The 23,523-nt window shown below is 38.1% G+C and overlaps 1 protein-coding gene across 2 annotated transcripts in view; it reads left to right on the forward strand.

Moving 5' to 3' along the window:
* Positions 1-23,523, forward strand: part of CSGALNACT2 (chondroitin sulfate N-acetylgalactosaminyltransferase 2) — a 90,720-nt gene that overhangs the window by 45,489 nt on the left and 21,708 nt on the right. Inside the window, exons 2-7 of one of the 2 annotated variants that reach the window (XM_045842074.1) lie at positions 5,201-6,131; positions 7,471-7,687; positions 8,989-9,090; positions 12,802-12,980; positions 15,817-15,911; positions 19,069-19,150. In XM_045842074.1, the coding sequence (XP_045698030.1) occupies positions 5,471-6,131; positions 7,471-7,687; positions 8,989-9,090; positions 12,802-12,980; positions 15,817-15,911; positions 19,069-19,150 (1,336 nt within the window). In that variant the 5' untranslated portion in view covers positions 5,201-5,470. The remainder of the gene's footprint in view (positions 1-5,200; positions 6,132-7,470; positions 7,688-8,988; positions 9,091-12,801; positions 12,981-15,816; positions 15,912-19,068; positions 19,151-23,523) is intronic. The other variant, XM_045842075.1, reaches the window with a different exon arrangement.

The raw sequence follows: 23,523 nt of genomic DNA on the forward strand, positions 1-23,523 counted from the left end.
CTTCTGTTTCATGTTGTTCTGAAGTTCTCTTAAAGTACCCTCATACTTTTTGAGTCTTGTTTTTATTTTGTTACTCTGCCTGAGTATTTCTTTCTACCTTGTCTTCCCGCGCGGTAATTCGGTCCTCTGTTTTATCCAGCCTGCTTGTAATTTCTTCCAGTGTATTTTTTCAGATATTGTATTCTTCATTTCTTCTTAGTTCTTGTTTATAGTTTTTATTTCCTTTTTCATGCTGTTGTAGTTCCCACTGAGTTCCTTGAGCACCCTTAAAACTGTTTTGAATTCTGTGTCTGATAGATTGTTTGCCTCAATTTTATTTAGCTCTTTTTCTGGGGATTCCTCCATTTCTTTTGACTGGGGATTCTTTCTTTGTCTCCTCATTTTAGATGATTCTTTGTTGTTGTTTTTTCTGTGTCTCAGGATGCTCTGCTTTGCCTGCCTGTCTTCATGGAGTAGACCTCTGTGGTAGGAGTTCTCTGGGACTTAGTGGTGCATTCTCTTTGATCTTCTTATCTGGCTGACCTAAAGTTGCCCTTTATTTAGTTTGTATGGGCTCTTTTGTTGTACTTGGGCTTTGCTTATTGTTGACTCATTTGTTGGGTTCTCCCCTCCAGCTGGCTTACTGGTAGTCACAAGCCCTGCTGTATTTTGTATGCTGTTGTATATGTATGTTAACAAAGCAGTATTAGCACCATCTAAACCTATGCTAGAAGAAGAAAATCCTACCACATCAGCATGACCAAGAGTGATGAGCAAAGAATAATAAAGATGGAGAGAGATTAAGAATATTATATATAGGACAAAGGGAATATGAGATGACTAAAAGAAAAGTGATTTTGAGAGGAAAAAGGGAGGAGAAATAATAAGTGTAGGGAATAGAAATGAGGCAATGAAAGGGAGAGAACAAAATTTAAAATATATGTAAAACTTGTAAGGGCAATGGCAAAAATGGAGTAAGAAAAAGGAAGAGTATGCTATGAGGTTTGAAGTAAAATTGAAAAGGTACTGAACCAACAGGAACAAAATTGCAGAAAAACCATAGGAAGGTCAATAGCAACAACAGCTGAGTGAAGATTATTAAAGGTGGAAAGGGAATGAGACTATTGTATAAGGAGAAAAGTGAAAGAGATGTCTATGGTAAAGAAAAATGACTTTAGCCTTGGTGGGTGTGGATCATTGATGGAGCTCAGCCTGTGAACTATAATGTCACTGGTTTGATTCCCAGTCAGGGCACATGCTTGGGTTGCAGGCCAGGTCCCCAATAGGGGACATGTGAGAGGCAACCACACATTGATGTTTCTCTCCTTCTCTTTCTCCCTCCCTTCCATTCTGTCTAAAAATAAATAAATAAATAAATAAATAAATAAATAAATAAATAAATAATTTTTAAAAAGAAATAAAAATGATTTTGAGTGGATGAGGGATGAAAAATAATAAGAGTACACTGTAGAGCCCAAGGTAAGGAAGGGACCAAGAAAATTAAAATTCCTAACTCATGTGATTAAGGTCAGAGTGAAGGTGAAATGGAGTAAAAGGTGGAGAGTATCTTATGGGATTTAAAGTACAAATAGTGAACAAGTAGGAGTTCTGTTGGAGAACAGCAATAACAGTGATATCCTCACTCAGCTAGTCACAATTTATAAAGGTGGAAAGGATATAAGACTGTTACAAGAGGGGAGAATTAATGTAAGCTGACTTAAGGAAGGAAGAATGCTTTTGTGAGGATAGATGGAGGAGAAATAGTAAGAGTAAGGAATAGGAACATGGCATAGCATGGGAGAAAATAAAGTTTACAACAGTGAGAATGGTCAAGAAGATGGCACAATGGAATTAGACCAGGGACGGAGGCTATGTGGGATTTGAAATAACAATAATATGAAAAATATATATAATCTCAATAAAAATAATAAAAAATAAAAGACCAAGAGTGGTGAGTGAGTTGGAATCCAATTGAAGTGAGAGAAGAAATATTAAAAGGCTATATGAAAGGGGAAAAAAGAGAAAAAAAACAAGTTCTGAGGAAGAGCAAGGTGAAATTTATCTCAGCTCTTGGAGTTTGCCTTCTGACTTCTTTCTGGGTCCATCTCTGTTATATATTGTTTGTTTGTTGTAACTGTTGTTCAGGTACAGTTTTCTGCCTTTACCCGCAGCTGTCCCCACCTTCCTCCCATTTCCACCCCTGCCTTGTTATTGTCCCTGTGTCCTTTATACTTGTTCCTGCAAACCCTTCCCCTTTGCCCCTGAAATTCCTCCCCCCTCCCCTCTGATCACTGTCAGCCTGTTCTCAATTTCAGTGTCTTTGGTTCTATTTTGCTTGCTTGTTTGTTTTGTTGATTAGGTTTGTCTCTGTTTTTTTATTAGTTCAACTTCCAGGGTGGTTTGTCCACCTTCTGGTAACACTGCCTGTAACTCCTTCCCCTGCCTCTAGAGGGAGTTCCTGTTGTAACAGAGAGGGTTAGGTCTCTGTCCCCTAGGAGTCGCTGTGCACTCTTAGGAAATTTGTGTATGTGTTCCCCCTGCTCCTGCACCTCCCGTCTTAGTCTGTCCTAGTTTATTTCCAGTATTGTATAGTTTCTGATTAAATAGCTGTCTGATTCACAAGGGTGTGGGGGACAATCTGTGTAAGAGTGTCAGCTCTCTCCTGCTTGGTGTAGACTGCAGCTCTGTGTGTGAATCAAGGCTGGGAGGCACCTTGAATCTCCCTTGCTGCACACTTTCTGAGCTTCCTGGTTTGATGGCCTCAATAAATAGGGCCCTAGGACCCAGTGTATTTGTCTCCCTGTGGGGAGTTCAAAATGGGCCCTTTTGGACATTTGTCTTGCTATCTTACTCTTGTGGAAATGCCCCCTGCAGGTTATTTAGCCTGCCTAGTTGGTTTTGCAGATCTTCCCTGCTCCTGCAGGAGGTGGGGTTGGGCTCAATCTTCCTTTCCCAAAGGTTTCACCAAGGAAGGGGGATCAATCTGGCCTCACTTAATTTCAGGTGAACATTTCCCAGCCCACTGCCCTCACAGCAATCAGTGTCCCACACTCTAAACTCTGTACCACTGTACACCAGGCTGAGGCCAAGAAATCACGTCACTTTGCACCCTTTTGATCAAACTGGCTAGATGTACCCATTGGGAGCAGATTGCACACACAGTCCTCTGTCCTTGTTGGCAAGGCAGCAGCTGCTCGTGCAAGGTTCCTGCCAATCACACTTCAGCTCCTCTTTTGAAAGTCTCTTGGGGCACTCCCACTGCAGTGCCCTGGTTTCCACACACTCCATCTCTCCAGTAAGTCAAGAGTCTATCTCAGTCATGCCAGTCAGAGCCCTCATTTTCCACAGGTCCAGGTGCAGGCACTCTCCTGGTTGGCATCCACACCACAGCTAAGGTGTGCCACAAGCTGTGTGAGTGTGTAGCCTGTTTCTCCCCCATGATTTGCTCTAAGTCGCTCCTGTCTGGGTCTAGAGATTCCTTGCCCTGGGAGGGGAGAGAGCTGCTAAGTTACTATCTGACCAGACTTTCCACAGCTGCTAGTGCCATGCCTGGAGACTTTCCCGTTCACCTATAAAACATCCTTACCACCCATTTTGAAGTATCCTCTTTATTCTTTGGCTTTCAAATTTCGTATCAGTTAAGATTCTGTTGCTTGTTCACTTTGTTTTTTGGGAGATCAGCTAAGTGTCTGACTTGGGTGCACAAGCAAGTGGGCTTGACTCCCACCTACTTCGCCAATATCTTTTCTCTGCCTCATGTATATATGATTGTAACACAAATCTTTATGTGATATACACTGCTATTTCAGTGGTGAATTAAACTTTCCAAGATACTTAGTTATCATTTGGTTAACTAAAGTAATAAATGGCTAAGAGTAATTAAATCCTTTTAGGTCTACTAGCCTATATTTTATATAAATAATGTACCACATAATACACACATATTGTAGCATTTCTTGCAGAAGCGCCTAGACTTTCCTAATCAGTGAAAAAGTGACTAGGACTCATGTTTCCAGGTGATCATCTTCCACAGGTTCTCCTGCACTGGTAGAGAACATCTGTTAAAAGCTTACCATAGTATTACATACAGTTCTTGACAAACACTTCATTAAAATGGAATTTCTCTCTGGGGCAGAGGCCTCCCCTGTTCTCCTGTCTGCTAAGTTTAACCATCTCTGTTTCTACAGTTAAGAATCCTTAATTTATAAAGAAAACAGGAGAGCTCTCACAACTGGTTGTGGTATGAACTGTACTATGTATTGAATAATTTTGCAAATTTATAAATGGTTTTTAATATTATTTCCCTGAAAAAAACATTAAAATGTTCATGTTTTTTCTTTATAAGACTCTAAGCCCTTCCAGACTTGTCAGAAATTTGTTTCTCTGAAAGAATCATGTGATATAATGCTGAAATAATCTGCTGGAGGATTTTGGATGTAAAAATGTTTCTTAATGTGTTTTCCAGATGTTTCTGAACTTCTGAAACTGTTTTTTCCTTCACTTAATTTTAAGGCTCTTAGATATGAGCCATAGAAATTAATGAAGTGGAATTCTTGAATTAGTTACTGGAAGAATCTCTCTCTCCCTCTAGTAAGCCATTATTAATATAACAAAATCAATTTATAGAAACTCAGTTCCCAAATTGTGATACACAATAGGTGGAAAGTGGTGTGTTGATCAAAATATGATGTTAATATAGAGCTATAAGCAATATAATTTCCAAATAATTAGAGAACTATAGAATATATGTAATACAAACTATTCTAAACATAATTTTAATGATATTTTTATTCATTCAGAAGGTTATGGATATGTAGACATTCTGGTTGAGTATTACATGTCATATCTTAATTTTATAAGATATTTTTCTTAATAATTTCTCCCACAATTTACTGAATATTCTGAATTGTATCAGCACCTCTCATGGTGTTTGACATATAGTGGTCACATAAGTTTACTGAAGCTGTCAATAATTTGATGTAAAGGGTCCAGCAGAAGTAACACCATTGAGTGTGGTTGGAAGCATACATGAATGTTTTGCACGAGGTGGGCAGCAATTTGAACATTTCACATAAAATGTCATATGGTGTGCTTGAGTGTGATATTGTTATGTTACAGAATTACCTGCTTATGATTTTGTAATAAAAGAGGGGAGCTCTTTGTGCTGGACCCTATATTTAAGGAAACAAAATTCTGATTGATTCTGATCTGTTTCTTTCAGAAATGTCACCAGACATATAATGGAATTTTATCTGATTCTGTAGATCTTCATTCTGGATATCAAGGTAACAAATACAGGAGATGTGCATAATTTCTCATTTCTGCAAGTAGTCTTAACTGCTGAAGGAAGACATTTTTTAAGCTACAGCAAAATTCATTTTGGTAACTTTTATGGAAATCCTAATTTTGTTTTTAAATTTTCAATAACCTTTTGCTAAAGGTATGAACAAGCAAAGAACTTATCTCAGTAGGCAAGTCCACATTAATAAGAATGCCTAGAAGAGGACTGATTCTTCAGACCCGGACTCAGTGGCTACTGTTGAGTCTTGCTTTAGTTTGCATTTTGGTACTGTTTTTGTATCTTCTGGAATGTGCCCCCCAGACTGATGGAAATGCATCTCTTCCTGGGGTCATTGGGGAAAATTATGGTAAAGAGTATTATCAGGCCCTACTGCAGGAGCAAGAAGAACATTATCAAACCAGGGCAACCAGTCTGAAACGCCAAATTGCACAACTAAAACAAGAATTGCAAGAAATGAATGAGAAGATGAGATCATTACAAGAGAGAAAGAATGTAGGGTCTAATGGCATAGGGTATCAAGGTCACAAAGAACAAGTACCTAGTGATCTTCTAGAGTTTCTTCATTCCCAAATTGACAAAGCTGAAATTAGCATAGGAGCCAAGCTACCTAGTGAGTATGGCGTCATTCCGTTTGAAAGTTTTACCTTAATGAAAGTATTTCAACTGGAAATGGGTCTCACTCGCCATCCTGAGGAAAAGCCAGTTAGAAAAGACAAACGAGATGAATTGGTGGAAGTTATTGAAGCTGGCTTGGAGGTCATTAATAATCCTGATGAAGATGATGAACAGGAAGATGAGGATGGTCCCTTTGGAGAGAAACCGATATTTAATGAAAATGATTTCATAGAAGGTAATGTGAAAAATGTGTTGGTCCATAGTTATATTAGTATGACAGAATGTTATTATTGTATGCTGGTAATATGTCAGTCATTTTCCACAGTATTAAAATGTTTGTTTACCCATTTGATTCCACCAACAGTTTGAAATGGCTTTTTAGAAAAAGTTATAATGTGATTGTAATAAAGTAGAAAATAAGAACTAGGGAAATAGAATAAATCTAAGCTTATATAGAAGACTGCTACCCAAGTTGAAGAGCTCTTAGGGCTGTTGTGTATTTACATGTCTATGTATTTGCTTTCCTCTCTTCACTGGTCTTGGTGTTCCTTTCTTATGTATTTTAAAACTGCATGAACTAAGGCTCAAGATTTTTAAACTATTTGATAAAGAAAAATCCTGATTCTGTAGATTAGTGGTTATTCTATATTTTGGAGGGAGGAGAGCATCACATGTGAGAATATCAAGGAGGCATTATAATATTAAAAAGCATATTTGGCATTTGGAAAAGTATTTTCCTAATACAAATGGCAACAAGAGCATGGGATTTTTACACATCAAATGGGACATGACTCAAAAGTTGAGGAATACTGCTATAAGTCTTAGATAATTATTGATTGATATAAACAGGAATAATTATAGGTCTCCACCCATCCCCATCTTAATATCCTCTGCTGGATATTTAATTGCAGATGTAAAACCATTTTAGATAAAATCTTCCTTACAGGTTCTCTTTGTTTGACATATACATTGTCTACCATATACAGTTTTTTTGACCCCAGGTCATCATGGATGTCACTTGCTATACATAATACAGCACCTCTGGGCCCATAGAGGCTATCAGGGAGAACATTGTGCTTTCTGGCATTTCAACTGTCTTCTCCCTGTAGCCACCTCTTTTTTCTGCTGTCATTTCCTGCCATTATCAATGGGTTGTTCTCTCAAAACTATTCTATTTTTTCTGCAAGCTCAGGTTTTTGTCTTTTCACTCTATGTTTGTGGCTTACAGCAGAATTGAAAGCTGCTGAGGAAATAACTAAGTAATGTGTAAAATGTGTTCACATCTACCCAAAAAGAAAGGAACCAATGCCATTTTTATATTCTGCTTATAATTCTCCTTGTCATTTGAAGCATATGCTATGGATTGAATAATAATATAGATAAAAAAGCAGAGCAGTGAACTTTGTTTAACTTCTCCTTTTATAAAGAAATAGTTGTAGGGATAAATATTTTCACAAACATAAAAATCCTACAGATCTGGTTTAAGACTTTCGATCTTTGACTAAAATCCATATTCACATTGAATTTATAAACTTTGACACGGAGACATCTTTGTCCCTAACTCTTTCCTTCAGGTTATTACCGCACTGAGAGAGATAAGGGCACACAGTATGAACTCTTTTTTAAGAAAACAGACCTTATGGAATATAGACATGTGACCCTCTTCCGCCCTTTTGGACCTCTCATGAAAGTGAAGAGCGAGATGATTGACATTACTAGATCACTTATTAATATAATCGTCCCACTTGCTGAAAGAACTGAAGCATTTGTACAGTTCATGCAGAACTTCAGGTAACTCTCAGAGTTTAATGATTGGTCTAAGCATGCCTGAAAAAAATCACACTTCATACACATTTACTTATCTTCACTGAGTATGATTATTTAGAATTACAGGATAATTTTATCTTTTTTCTTAAAACATGTATAACATATTGTTTTTGATAATTTCAACTATGAAGTAAAATAAGTTGAGGGTGACGGTTATAAGAAACTAACTTTGATTGCCTTTATAATTGTTTGTGAATTCATGTAAAGACAAGTTACATTTTTTAAAGTAACATTGAGGCATAATTTACATAACAGTAAAATCCATGTATTTCAGAGATGGGTTTCATGACTTTTGACAAATGTATACTCATGTAGCCACCTCTCTAATCAATATATGGAACATTGCTATCTCCCCAGAAAATTCCCTTAAGAACAATTTGAATTTTAAAATTGAAATAAATTTTAGAAATATAAACATTGAACTAAAAATGGGAGAAAGTTATTCCATCTTGGGAAGCAGAGACTAACACTTTTTAAAAGGATTTTTTTGCCATTAGATTTGGATATTTTAAAAACACTGAAGTGTTAAAGAATTAACAGCTACATATTAGAATAACTTTGAGTAAAGTTTTGCCTTTTTTTGAACAATTGCCTTGTTTTAAATACTTTAATATGCTCTTTTTAATGCTTTGTAATTCCAGTCTTTATTCTTATATTGAAATTGTTGGATTTAAAGTTAGTTAACACTCTTCTGTAACAATATCTAGAAGTCATGCTTCCAAGTGAGTTTTGTATGTCTAAAATAGCTCACTTGAGATCTGATTTCCTAAATCATTTTTTATTGCTTTTTTTGGAATTCGCTTCAGATACAATATTCTTTAAAGTTAGTAACCTTATTAGTAGCAAATATTTTATTTCTTGAATATTAAGTATAGTTTCAATACTAGTCAGCCTGAAGACAAAATAAGTCTCTAATCAAAAAATGAATATTTATTTATTTGCTTCTGAACTGATTGGGCTTATTTCCTTAAGTAGCTTGTAATTTGCTCCTGAAGGCAATATCAAAGCAAAAGTTTCCAGAATGTTTTGAAATTTGGCAACATTGTTGGACTGCTTCCTTGGCCTTCCAAGGATTGCTCTTATTTAGACATATACATTATTATTCATTCACAGTGATGTCTTTAATAATTCAGTACTGTATATTTACTTAAAACTCATGTGATTTTGTCTTTAGTAATGCCTTATTCATTTTTTTCACATGATTGCTTTCTGAATAAATAGAGCTTCATATTTCCTGAATAAACTTTATTTTTCAATTCTGTTAGGGATGTATGTATTTATCAGGACAAGAGGATTCATCTGACAGTGGTGTATTTTGGTAAAGAAGGACTGTCTAAAGTCAAGTCCATCCTAGAATCTGTCACAAGGTGGGTGAGCCTTGTCCACATAGAATTCCTTGATATATAACATTAGAAGAGTGAGAATTTCAGATATTTAATGATTTAATTTGGAATAGCTGCTGTTTAAAAGTTGGCTGAGCATGTGAGTGGTGGTAGTTTTCTTCATGTCACCCCAGGTTCCCTCATGCAATGTAAATGACTCATTTTCACTTACCCTCTTAGCAGAAAGCCTGGTATGGTTAGTGTGCTCTCATTCTGGAGCTCACCCACTTTCTGTGTTTGCCTCCATTTATCATTCCTTGGATTCCTCCTGTTGAACTCTCCTTTTTTTCTAAATCTAATCCCTTCACTTTGATAATATCTCTTAAGTTTGTCTCTTACTTGTCACTTGTCTTTCCATTTTTTCTCACTCTGTAAATGATGCTTAGGTGTCCCCTTACCCTTAAGAAACTTCCACCTGACTCTACAATATCCACTAGGTACTACTGTTAGGTTTCTGTCCTTTCATAGCTTAATCTCACAAGACAGTAATTCTCTAACCAGACAACTCATATAGTACCTGGCATATAGTAGGTGCTCAGAATTTTGAATGAATGAATTAGTAATTCCTTAATACTTCATTATTAATTCCCTAGCTGCTCAGCCTTTTCATCTCTAAGTTATCCCAAAGTTATGACTTAATTGCCAAAGTCAGCCTTTTCTCTGTCATCCTTCTATCACTTTTTTACATTTGATACCTGACAAATACTTCTTTCTTGAAACGTTCCTCTGATATTTATAAAATGTAAATATTTTGTAAATGTAAATATTTTATAATGTAAGATATTAAGTTGATTTTGTTTTCTGACCATGCCAATTCTGTATCCTTTACTTGCTTCTTTGCTTTTCTGCTAGTTGTGGCCATTTTTGAAGAGTCCAGGTCTGACTGGCCATTCTTCTTGAATCATTCCACTAACATTCATTGAATCCCACCAGCTATGTTCGAGATACCCTGCTTAGAGCCTGACTGGCATGGTTGGAATAGGACTGTGCATGGAAGAGGGAATTGTACCTCCTACCTCTAAAGGGCCTTCTCATAACATTGATGTGCAAACATTGTCTTCTCTTCCTGATGGCCCTCGTTTAGTTCAGATTAAGACCATTCCTGTGATCCCCTGCGCTTGATGCCTGAGAACCAGCATCTTTCACTTACTTTCCATCTCTCATTAGTCAGTTTCTGCTTACTGCATAGGATCTCTTCTCTGTCCTTTCCTTGCTGCTGCTGCCACCACACATCTTCCCCTTAACCCTTCATTTCTTCCCTTCTCTTCCTTCCTTACCATTTTTAGGTCACCTACTAATTGCCAGGCACTCACATTGGTATATCTGAAGCCATCCCTGCATTAGTCAAGACTTCTCTGTGGTAAATGATGGAATCCTGTCTTGAGAGCAAGGAAAATGAGTGTTATTGAAGAATCTTGGGTAACTTGCAGCTAAAGGGATCATTACAACCAGACTTGAAGAAAAAAAAAATCAGCTTTGATATCTTATAGACTTGAACCAGAGACTTGAATACCATCAAAATTTTGATTCTCTCTGTTTTTCTTTGCATCATGACTTTATTCTCCATTGCATATTGTCTTTTTCCACTTGTGAGCTTTGCTATCGGAGAGGAAGACATCTTTCTCTCAGATCCAGCTAAGAAAATCCCAGGGAGGAACTTTTGCCCACTCTTGAGCCAATTATTATGGCCAGGTGGGGGTATTGCAATTAGCCCAGCTTGAGTCTGGTGCCTGCTTTCAGGAAATTACCATGGTTGGGGTGCTCTATGATTAGTTCTTCCACTTGGTGCTAGGAGTGTGAGGTGGTGAATGGCAATTTCACCAAAAGAAGGGAGAGATTTATATTCTATAATAAGGGGATCATGGACACTTAGAGCACTTGGAGTCCCCTTCATACACTATTTGAGTCTTTGCTTCCATCTCTCCATTTCCCATTCTATGAGGGGAGACCCAAAAAAACCCAGAATTTATTTATAAAAAAATTATGTCCTTATTCTTACATGTTTAAACTTCAGTCACCTTCAAAGTACTTGCCTTGATGCAACACACCTATCAAGATTTTTTTCCCCTGCTCAATTTTTGAATTCATCAATTTTCATGCCTTTAGTGCTTCTGGCGTTTTTTGTTTCACTTCTTCCCCATTGGCAAAACTTTTCCCTTTGAGGACTTTTTTCCTCTGGGAAACAAAGAAGTTGCTCAGGGCAAGATCAGGTGAATAGGGAGGGTGGGGCAAAGGGGTTATGCTGCTTTTGGTCAAAAACTGCTGAACACTCAGCCTGGTGTGGGCAGGTGTGCTCATTAACACAAATCACTCATCATGAAATGGGCAAATGTGTTGAAAGATTCTTCAGAAAAGTTCACTGAAGCCAAATGCAGCCACTCACAATAATGCCAGCTGGTACATTGATACAGATGTGTCCTGAGAACATTCACCTAGCTAGGGAAGCCTGTACTACAAGGGGCCTGCCCTCCAGAAGATAATTCCAGATCTTTTTGGGGTCCCCACTTTGTATATTATTATAAGAGTAATCTTCCTGAAAGGTTCCTTTTTTTGATCCAACTATACCCTAGTGCAGCAGTTCTCTACCTTTGACATCAGAGTCACCTGGAGGGTTTACTAACACAGATAATCAACTTCACCCATAGCATTTGATATAGGAGTCTGGGGTGAGACCTGAGAATTTGCATTTCTAATACACGTCCAGGGTAAGCTGATGCTCTGGATGCAGGGACTTAACAGTGAGAACTAACACTCTGATGGAAAACCCCTGACTCTTCATTGCCTTTAGGACACTGACCAAGATCTCTAACTTCCCTTGGAAGGTACTACTCAAAACCAGAAAACCTTTTCTGGTTTTCTCTTATTGGTCCCATTCTAGTATCCCTCTTAGCCAATTTGATATGTCTGATCCCTGTTCTTGACAGTGCTTTGTACTTACTTTCCTCTTTGCCTTTGAGGATAATTAATTGGAATAACCTTCACACTGGCCACTGAATTCAGGATTTTAACCAAGGCCTAACTTAAATTCCAATTCTAACATCTTCTCTAACTACTCCAGGCAGAAGCACTCTTTTTTTCTCTCAGAACTGCTGTTTGTTCATTTATTCAGCAAATATTTATTGAACTCCTACTCTGCGAGGTCCACTGTGTCCAGAGGAATGAACAAAACAGAATTCCTCCTCTAGTGGAGATTGCATTCCAGTGGAACTGAGGAAAACAAAGCTGGGCAGTGGGATGCAGATTAAATAGAGGGAGTAGGGGCTACTTCACGTATGGTATGAGGAGTATCTCTGATAAGAGGACTGGCAAAGATCTGAAGAACTCAATAGAAAAGCACTCTTTATTTGTATCATTCATGTGGAATATATTATTTGTTATCAAACATTATGGCTGTTTTCCATGTATATATTTCTTATCTTTTCCAATAGATTTTTAAGATTCTGAAGGGCAGCGGCCCCTCAACACTTACAAACCTCATACCACCATCATGTTGCCTCACATGTGGGTATTTAGTGAATATATGTCTCTGATGATGATCATACACATGAAGCTGATGATTTCTTTTCCTTATATGAATGTAAAACCAACATGATAATATATCTGAAGCATAAAACATATTTGTAAGTTGTATTGAAGGGAGCGAGTTGTTAAACTTTAAGTGGGACTTATAATTTGTTATATGTGCTTTCCTCATAGTGAGTCTAATTTTCACAATTACACCTTGGTCTCATTGAATGAAGAATTTAATCGTGGACGAGGACTAAATGTGGGTGCTCGAGCTTGGGACAAGGGAGAGGTCTTGATGTTTTTCTGTGATGTTGATATATATTTCTCAGCCGAATTCCTTAACAGCTGCCGGTTAAATGCTGAGCCAGGTGCGTAAAAGAGTGTAGAATTTAGAACAATGTTAGCATGTCCCATATTATGAATCAACTTATGTTTTTAAAGTTAAATTAGGCATAATTTAACTGGAATATTAACTAGAAAAGTGAAAATTTCTCCCTCTGAAGTTCATATACCCTTTGTTCTCTCATGGCCAAATTCTGATGTTTATATTTGAATGCAACTAAACAAATGACAAAGAAATAAAAAGTCTGGAAATTGACGAGGAGGAACTAGCACCCATCAGAAAAAGCCAAGTAGACTGTGAAGATGTGTGAGAATCATAAGAACTTACATCAGGTAGTGGCACCAACACACACACAGGCTTATATAGGCAGAGAAGTCTTGTTACAGAGATTGCTTGGTCTCAAGACTATGCATTTGGGATGACTTACTATATTTCGCTTTATGTTATATTTTTGAAAATGTATGAGCAAATGATGTTTTAATACATTATTTGAATTTTTTAATCTTTTAAACATAATTTAAATCTTTAAGTGAAAATGTTTTTTGTACTTAAAAAAATCTCATAGTTTTTTTTAATGTAGAACTATTTATATCATGCAAATTACTACTTCTTACTGATTGGTTTAATGGGATAACTGTCAGGAACTCTCAGAGCCTAATAAGCATGTAAGGGTTAGGTTTACTTTTGTTATACCAAACGGTATAAAGTTCAAAATGTGGAAGTTGGAGACATTGGTTTAATGTGAAAGAACTATTTTTATATCCAGAAATACATTTGCCTCTGGGAAACTGAGCTCCTCCTCCCTAATTGGGTTTTGAGGAAGGTGAGATGAGTATCAGTGAAGAAACTTACAGGGTCCTTGACAGTTACTGAGCACTTCATATTATCTATCTGATTGACCCCAGTCTTAGCAAGGAGTTCCCTATTCAGAGGAGATGGAATGGTTAGCCCTTAAGGGACCTTCAGTGCTATAAGTTTGAGTGATAATGATAATGCTTCCTGCAAGAGCTGTTACATCAGGTCATTTTGATTCTTATCTTTTCCAACTTTCCCAAATCTTATTCAAATCTATCTGCAATTCTGTGTTTTATTTTCTAGTTAATCCATTCATTGTGCAGGATCTTTGGATTTACTGCTTCTATGGTTCATTTTGAAGAATGGATTTAATTTCAGTTTCTAAGTTTTTTGGTGATTGCCAAGGTTAACTTGTATCTACTCTTGCTAATTAGATGAAATAATGCATAGTATTGGGTTGGCCAAAAAGTTCATTAAATTCCTAAGTAAAAATAAAAGGCACATTTTTCATTTTTACCAATAACCTTATTGAACAACATATTCACTGTTTTGTCCACTACCTTCTGCTATCTTTCAGGCAACTTCATAATTCCATCTTCTCAAAACTTTTTATCATTTTGAGCAATGAACTGTTCTAGGTACTTTTTGCAGTCTTCCAGGGAATTGACATTTTTTCCAGTAAGAGAATTTGGAAATCTGAAGGTGCAGTGTCTAGTGCCTATGGCAGATGAATCAGAAGTTCCCAGATAAGCTGTAACAGTTTTTGCCTGGTCATCTAAAAAACATGTGGTCTTGTGCTATCCTGATGAAAGATTATGTGTTTTCTGTTGGCTAATTCTAGCTGCTTTTCAGCTAGAATGCTGCTTTCAGTTGGTCTAATTGGGAGCACTACTTGTTGGAATTCATCATTTGGTTTTCTGGAAGGAGCTCATAATAGAGGATTTCCCTTTCAATCCCAACATATACACAACATCACCTTCTTTGGATGAAGACTGACCTATGGTGTGGTTGGTGGTGGTTCAGTTTACTTGCCTTACATTCTCTTCTATTCCACATTATTATAAACTATCCACTTTTCATTGCTCATTACAATTAGTTTTAAAAATGGAACGTTTTCTTTACATTTAAGTAGAGAATTGCATATGGAAATACAATCAAGAACAGTTTTTGTTTTTTTTTGGCTTAACTTATGTGGAACCCAAACATCAAAGCAGTTAACATAACCAAGTTGGTGCAAATGATTTTCAGTGCTTGATTTGGATATTTTAAATAGGTCGGCTATCTCCTGCATGGTATAATGTTGATTGTTCTCAATGTCTCTCTTTGATTGCTATCAGCTTTAATTGGTTCACCTGACTGTGGATCATCATCCAGCAAGAAATCTCCAGCACACAAAACTTCGCAAACTACTTTGACATGTTTGATCAGTCACACAGCACCTTCTCCATATACTGCACAAATTTTTTTTTGCATTTCAGTTGTGTTTTTACCTTTCTTGAAATAATAAAGTATAATATGCCAAAGATGTTGTATATTTTATCATCTTCAGTATTAAAATGGCTGTACAAAAATTCACTAATTTTCATAAGCTTTTTTTTAATGCACATTATGTGACAGTTGTCACAAAACAATCTAACAAAACTGTTTTGAATGAAATTAAAGACAACTAAATGCTACTAGAGCCACCTTATGGGAAAAACCAAACAGACATTTTGGCCAACCCAATAAATGGCTCACCTAATGAACAGCTGAGAGAAGGCCTTTGTGCATCTCCCCAGAGTCAAGGAATAAATGCGTGGAGCACCCTTTAGTCTATTTTTTTCTCTATTGTTTTGCAATGCTATAGTTGCATAGCCTAGCCTACTTATATGTTATCAAAAAATCATCATATTCATCAAATCAATATGATGTTCAGGAGTCTGATTATTGATAAAATACAATATTGATAAAATAAAGTCATCATGTGGAATCAAAGAAAGACTTTAACAGACTATTAATAGATACTGTTATCAGTCCTTCATTTTATGACTTCTTTATGTGATATAAATGTATATTTTAATTTATAGGCAAGAAGGTGTTTTACCCTGTAGTGTTCAGTCTTTACAACCCTGCCATTGTTTATGCCAGTCAGAATGTACCCCCTCCTGTGGAGCAGCAGCTGGTAAGACTCCCACTGTGTTGTGAAGGGCCACAAAGATCCTTTCTAGGTTCCTTTATATTTTATTCACAAGTAGAACGCAAAGTTTCAATAAAAAACTATAGTTATTATAAACATATTTTCATAATCTCTTCTATCCCCCACTCTTGGTGAAATGCTTTCATATTTATTGTTTTAGAATTGTGTCATTCTGGAGGGGGAAATAAGTTTAGGCCACAGAGAAAACTTAATGTGCCAGAATGTGAAAACTGTACAATTACTTATGCCAACATATTTGTGGTTAATACTAAAAGTAAATTTTAATTTTAGAAACATTAACTAGAAATTAAAATTACTAGATAACTACGTAGGGAATTACTTAGAAAGCCATTGCATGGGCAAATCACATGTCACAACTTAGAGTTGTACTTACATCAGCTTAACAGTTATACTTAACATTTTAAAATTTTTAAATCATTTACTATGTTACAATAATTTAGATTTACAGAAAAGGTAGAAAGGTAGCATATGTGTTCCTAGACTTCACCCAGTTTTTTATAATGTTAACATTTTAGGGAACCATGGTACATTTGTCAAAAATAAGAAATTAATATTGGTAACTACACTATGGAATTTTATTAGAACTTCACCAATTTTTCTACTAATACCCTTTCTCTGTTCCAGGATCCAGTCCAGAATACTATATTGTACTTAGCCTAATTTTTTATTGTTAACGTTTAAGAAAAAATAGAAACAAATTAACCAAGAAGTCAACTTAAGATGTTAAAAAATTGAATAACTCAGAGGAAAAAAGGCAATGGCAGAAATTAATTTACAAAAAATAATAGCTTGACAAATATAGGAGGTTATTTATGGGCAAAAAAAACTTTTAGTCATAAAATAGGTACATTCAAGGGAAAACGGAAATTTTAGTATTGGAAATTATAATTAGAAAATTGAGAGAAATGAGTTTTACATGATAAGTTTTTAAAATTCTGAATAAAAGGAAAGATTTGAGAATTTAAAAACCATTAATACGAACTAACTTTACGTTAGCATTTTATAAAAGCTGATGTTAGTATTTCTCAATAAAAGATGGAAGCTCTGAAGAGCTAATTGCTGCTTAAAAACTGGAACAGTTATAAAAAACAGTATTATACAGTTGCATAGAAATGACCAGTTTTACTGATGAGGTTTTCCAAATTTTCAATGAATAGGTAATATTAGTGCCATATGATCTACTTAATATATTTTACAAGGCCAGCATTATCTTTATACTAATACCTGGCAAAGCATACACAGACACATATACACACCTCTACCTTATCTGTAGGCCAGTATACTGATACAAATGGGATAAAAATGGCAAATCAAGCACCCACATTTACCTCACCTGACACCCTAAATCCTTCATAAAAATTAAGAAAAACACATATTAGTATTGGAAAGTGAGACAGTTACTATTAATAGTCTAAAGTTTGAGAAATTTCTGTAAGATGGCAGTGGTGGATGGATATAGGATTGATGGAGGAGAGAATAATCTGGAACCTGTTCAAGAGAACACAGAGGACTATGTATGCTTGCTTCTCTGAGGTTGTGCTGAGGAGCAGGCATCACAGAGATTGGCCTGCAGGTTGAGGCAGTGTGTGTGGCTGCTAGAGCCAGAAAGGTGGGGCAGGGTTCTGGGAATATTGAGTTGTAGGGAGGATGCACAGCCTCAGACAGCAGGGATGAGCTGCTGTTGGTATGTTGTGCCCTAGACCATGTTCAGCACCTCCACTATCACTGGAGGTAGGCCCCTGTAACAGCCATGGTTTTTTGAACACTGATTTTTCTAACAAGAGTGAACAGCAGTGAACTAAGACTGGCCAAACACTTGGGGAAACAAGTGCCATGAGAGAGGTAGGTACTTGTCACCTCTGCTCACTGTTGTGTCCCAGCTCTCAGAACCATGTCAACAGATTAAACACTTGTTGCATCTATGAGTAAAATAAAGGAGGTTTATTAGGCTTCAACTTTTACTTGATTCTGGGGACTCAGTATCATCAAAGCCTTCATTTTCTTTGTTTAGTTGGACTTAAGTGGTGACAGCTTCACTTCAAAGCTGGTTTCCCTTGTGGTGAAAGGATTGTAGCAATTCCAAACGTTATTACACCCGATGCCTGGGGTCAGCAAACTTATTCTGTACAGAGCATCAGAGAAAATATTTGAGGCTTTTCAGACCATATAGTCCCTGCTGCAGTTATTCAGCTCCACCATTGTATCATGAAGTCAGCCATAGAAAATTTGTAAACAAATTAGTGTGACTGCATTCCAATAAAATTACTTACAAAATCAGATAGCACACTGATTTAGCCTGGATGCTGTAGTTTGTTGACTTCTACCTTACACTATCTACAACAAGCAAGTGTCTTTTCTAGTAGTTCTCTCACAAGGACAAGGGGGTTTTCATTTCCAAAGTTCTCAGCCCCTCCCATTTTAGCATTCTGGCCTGAATTTTGTCTGATGCCTGTTAATGAATCAATTTCTATAATAAAGAAGGTGAGAGTGTCACATTAGTATAGAGTCCTCATGGCCCAGTCTGAAACTACTAGTGGAAGGAGCTTTCGTGAAGGTCATGAGTTTCATGGGGCCAAAACTATACAATTAGGAAGGTAGTAGGGAAATAGAGGCTGGGTAGGTACCAGATAAGGTCCACTCTGTAGAACTGATCATAATGTATTACAGTATGTACAATTGTTGCCCTCAACAATTGTACATACTAGCTTGGATGTAAAGTCCTTGAGATCAGGCACCACACTTTTTGATTATTAGTAACCTCAGCTTGCACCCTATACAGGGCTTTAATTCAAATAAATTGAAAGTGGCCAGAATCTTTGCTCACAAGGATTACTATACAGGGTGGGGTAAAAGTAGGTTTACAGTTGTGAGTATGCAAAACACAGTTTATTTTTGTATTGTTGTTTATTGTATTATTTTCCATACAATGACTATAAACTTACTTTTGCCTCACCCTGTATGTTGTTTGGTTTTATAAGGATTTAATAATATAAATGTGTATTGTTCATTATCAGTCATATAAATGACAGGAGAAACTATTTGGAAAGTATAATTTTTTTCATTGTTTATTAAAATTCTAGTTTTTAAGGGACTCAATTTATTTTTTTCCTTCTAACTTAAGGTTCACAAAAAGGATTCTGGCTTTTGGCGAGATTTTGGCTTTGGAATGACTTGTCAGTACCGATCAGATTTCTTGACCATTGGTGAGTGTATCTTACATTTAAGGATAGGACTTTACATATTACCTTATGTCATTTTTCTAAAAGATCTCAAATTTGAGTGTTTTCCTCTTAAATTGTCAATGTCTGAGAATAGCTGAAGAGTCTGGAGATAGGAAAGGCAAAATGAGTCTATGATTATTGTCTGTGAATAACAAAAATGAGGTAAGTCATAAAAGTAAAATAAAAAGTAATGTTTCTTCAAAATCAGAACACTAGTTTTTAAAAATATCTTTGCAGTTGATTTAAGTTTTCTAACAAAAGATCTTTATATAACTTTGGTTTTGTACTCATAGATTGTTATAGCAGGAAGTAATGTTAGGTTATCTAGTCCAAGGGCTTTTATACTTTTTGTTGAGAAATGAAACCCCCATTAGTTGTCTATTGAACTGTTGTGAAAAATTTCAGTATTTAAAACAAATGAAAAAACAGTTGCTCTCTTTGACTGGTTGAAGTGAGGGACTTGGGGTTACTAGTTTAGTCATTACTCCCCTAAACTACAAGTGACCATGAAGAAGTTGGTTGAGGCTTCCTGCCACACTCCAGCTCCATTCTTACACAGCAGAAAATAAAATGTCAGAGCATAGTTTCAGAAAGCAGACTGAGACTTTTAGCCATGATGGCAGAGTAGGTACTATGCTAGTCTGTTCCTGTCATTACATCAAAATTATAACTAACTTATAAAACAACCACCCTTGGGAATCACCTGAAGACTAGGTGAAAAGAATGCCCATAAATAAGTTGAAAGGAATATAAAATGAGGATATAAGGAAGTCATAGACTTCCTTATATAAGGACTGTTAACTGGATGATGTGTAACAGGCTAGTTCACATCCACATGTGAGTCAGGAGGGATATCTTGGCTGTAGAGGTTTCCTCTGAGGAGCGAAGGGGGTCCAACCCCACACTGTGCTCCACAGCTCAGACCACCAGTGCTGGGAAGAGTAGTCCCCACAGCCTGTAGCTGTAAAAATCATTGGATATTCCATCCAGTTAAGACAGAGGGTTTCTAGAGTCCCAGATATCCCTATTTAGGGGCCCGAGCACAGACTTACTTGCTAATGGACACATTGCTCTGAGCTCCAGCTATGGGGCAGCAGCTTGAAAAGCACCAGGAACAAACAAGGGGGAACTGGATTATCTGGCTTTGGGATGAATGCTGGAAGGGCAGCTCTGTCTAAGACAAGTGCTGGTAGGCATCATTTTCCTTTGTTGAGTTCTCCTTATCACCAGCCTGCAGGCACAGGCAGGCAACCAATCTGTGTCTCCATGAAACTAGTTATCACAGCTCACACCACCTTTGTGATGCCCTGAGACTCCACTCAACCCAACCTGCGCACCACCCTGAACATCTTTCAGCTGCTATTCCTCACAAGCAGCAGGTTGCAACCTGTGCTATGAATTTCCTTAAATCTCTCAAAAGTCCACAAATGCCAAATAATCATCAGTTGGCCTCAGCATACCTTATACTTCTGGTACTAGTATCCAGGCTTCAATTTATAACATAACCACTTCCAAGTGCCTCCAAGCCCAGAACAGGCAGCTACCAAGTGCAGATTTCTTTGTAGCTCCTACCACGTAGCCTCAGGTAAGGTATAGGTTAATGGCTGACCTGGGCCTGCATTGGAGCTCCTCCCAAGAGGCCCCAGGAACAACACAGCGAGGCTAGCTTCAGACCACACTAGATCACCAACCAATTATCTTGACAAAGGACATGCCCAATGGATGGACTCCACAAGCACTAGAGTCCTGCTATAGTGAATCCCATTTCGTGGGGTCAGTCTCCACTCAACAGCTTATCTGCTATAAATCAGTCAGTCATCTGGAGGGCCACTCCCACCTACTGATGTGCCACTCCCACCTACTGATGTGCCAACAGCAATTAAAGCTCAACTACAACAGGAGTACACACACAACCCACACAAAGGACAATCCTGGAGCACCTGTCTCAGGTGACTGGGGAGATGGTGCCATGACACCTATTACAAAGGCCAACTGGCCAAGACTGGGAAGTATAACAGATCGACCTAAGGTATAAAGATACAAAGAGGCAGCCAAAATAAGGAAACAAAGTAACATGTCTCAAATGAAAGAACAGGACAAAACTTCAGAAAAAAGAACTTAAATGAAATGGAGAAAAGCAATATACTAGGTAACAGAAGTCAAAACACTGCTTATAAGAATACTCAATGAACTTAGGGGAAAAAATAGATGAATCAGTGAGACCTCCCACAGAGACCTTAACAACGAATTAGTCAGTGGATTAGGTGGACTACTACCTCCTCACAGGACCAAATTGGAATTACAACTAAAATGTAGAATAATCAAGCTGAATAACCAACTGAAGACTGGCTGAATAGAAATCTTATAACCAAGTGTTTACAGAAGAAGCCACATCAAGACTGGTAGGAAGTGTGGAGATGCAAAAGGTGCTGGCCCCAACCCTACCGATGGTGGTTGAGATTCCAGAGGGATATCTCAACTGCAGAGGTTTCCCTTTAGGAGTATGGGGTCTCAGCCCCATACTGGGTTCCCCAGACCAGAGCCCCAGAGCTGGGAAGAGGTACCCACATAACACCTGGCTCTGAAAATCTGGAAATTCAACTGCCAATGAGAGAAAAGTCTGCTAGAGACCCAGGCACATATTAAAGGGTCAATGCACAAAATCTTATTCACAGCCATTCACCCTGTGCTCCAACTGAGGGAGGACAGAGTGGATGAGAGTCTTGTGAGGAGAGACTGGGTTTTTTTTGGCTCCAGAGAGAGAACTGATGGGACAGCCACCAGGGGCCCTGTGCTGAGTCCTCCTATACCACAGACACCATCTTTCTTCAGTGAATCACTCCTCCTCATACAGCATTAGCCCGGGGGAATGCAATAGTCCCACCCTCTGGATTCTCTGTCACACCATACTGCAGAGCTCACATCTTGTAGAGGAGTCAGCTGCCTGGGCCCAGAGGGTGGACTTTCAAGCAGATATGAGGTGTCAGTGACTGAGTTGTGTGGCTCTGAGGTGGAAGCCATTCTGCCCCCAGTTTCCTGTGAGCCTGGCCTGTGCCTCTCACCCAGGGGAGATCTACTGGCTTCATCCTGTGTATTTCCAGTGACCTCATCCTGCTGATCTCAGGCTCTCCAGGAGATCCAGGCAGAATCTGGTACAGATTGAGTTGTGTGATTCTAGGACTGGGACCATTTTTCACTTTCACATCTGAACTGTACAGAGCCCTCTCTTCATACAGCCAAACCTTGGTATGTTTGGGCCTGATGAACTCTGCTGGTCTTACACTGATGACTCTCTGACATGCCACCATACCACAAAGGTCTGAGGTCACTAGGGGGGTGGCAGCTAGCCTTGGTGTACTGTGGGCCTTTTTATTTTAATCCTGACCCAAGAATATGTTTATTGATTTTAGAAAGAGAGAGAGATTTCATAGAGAAAGAATATCAGTTCTTGCCTCCCATACTCACCCCAACCAAGGATCAAACCCACAACCCTTGGGTGTATGGGATGATACTCCAACTGGCTGAACCATGTGGAAGAGCTACTGTGGGACTTTTGCTCAATGGCTTCAGACCCAGCACTAACATGGAGTTTGAACCTATATCAATCTGTTGAATACCACCCAGCCCTACCTGGTGACTCACTGAGAACATACCCCATGCAACTTGAGTACTGCCAGAGGCTCTTTCAGCTACTAGGCTGATAAGGCAGCCAACAGGTAGAGGCAGATGGAGGCAGGCAGAGGCAGATACCAGTGTATCTTGGTCCTTGTACTGACCTGCCCTGTGGCTTGATGCTGGTAGAAGTTGGTTGTGCAGCTTACCTCACATGCATACCCAGGCCTCGCAGAGGCAGCCACAAATTGTATATTGCCTTCTAACTTCAAATGGATTGCTTGGGGCCAATGAAAGGTAGCATCTGACTTTGATCTGCACCAGAATCCCTCCCAAGAAGTCCCAGAAATAATACACCCAGTTGAGGGCTTCAAACATCAGAGCAGGATCCAATTAGCTTCAGAAGCAGCACATCCAAAGGGAGATTTCAGCATGCTCTAGCACCTGCTGAGGCGAATTCTGATTTGTGTGGTCAGCACCCACACAGCAGCCTCCTCATAGCCAGCCACTCTAAGGGTTGACCCCATGCACAAATGGGCCAACAATAGTCAAGACTCAGTTGCAACAGGAGAGCTCACATAACATACACAAGGGACATTTGTGGAGTACCCAACTCAGGTGATCAATGAGACATTGCCTCTGGGTCCCACAGAACACCTACTACATAAGACCACCCTACTAAGACTGGGAGACGTAGCAGATCTACCTAATAGACAGAAGCAGAAAGAGTCAACCAAAATTGG

Source organism: Phyllostomus hastatus, unplaced genomic scaffold (assembly GCF_019186645.2).
Source record: "Phyllostomus hastatus isolate PE091 unplaced genomic scaffold, TTU_PhHast_1.1 phas_contig_38, whole genome shotgun sequence".
NCBI lineage: Eukaryota > Metazoa > Chordata > Mammalia > Chiroptera > Phyllostomidae > Phyllostomus > Phyllostomus hastatus.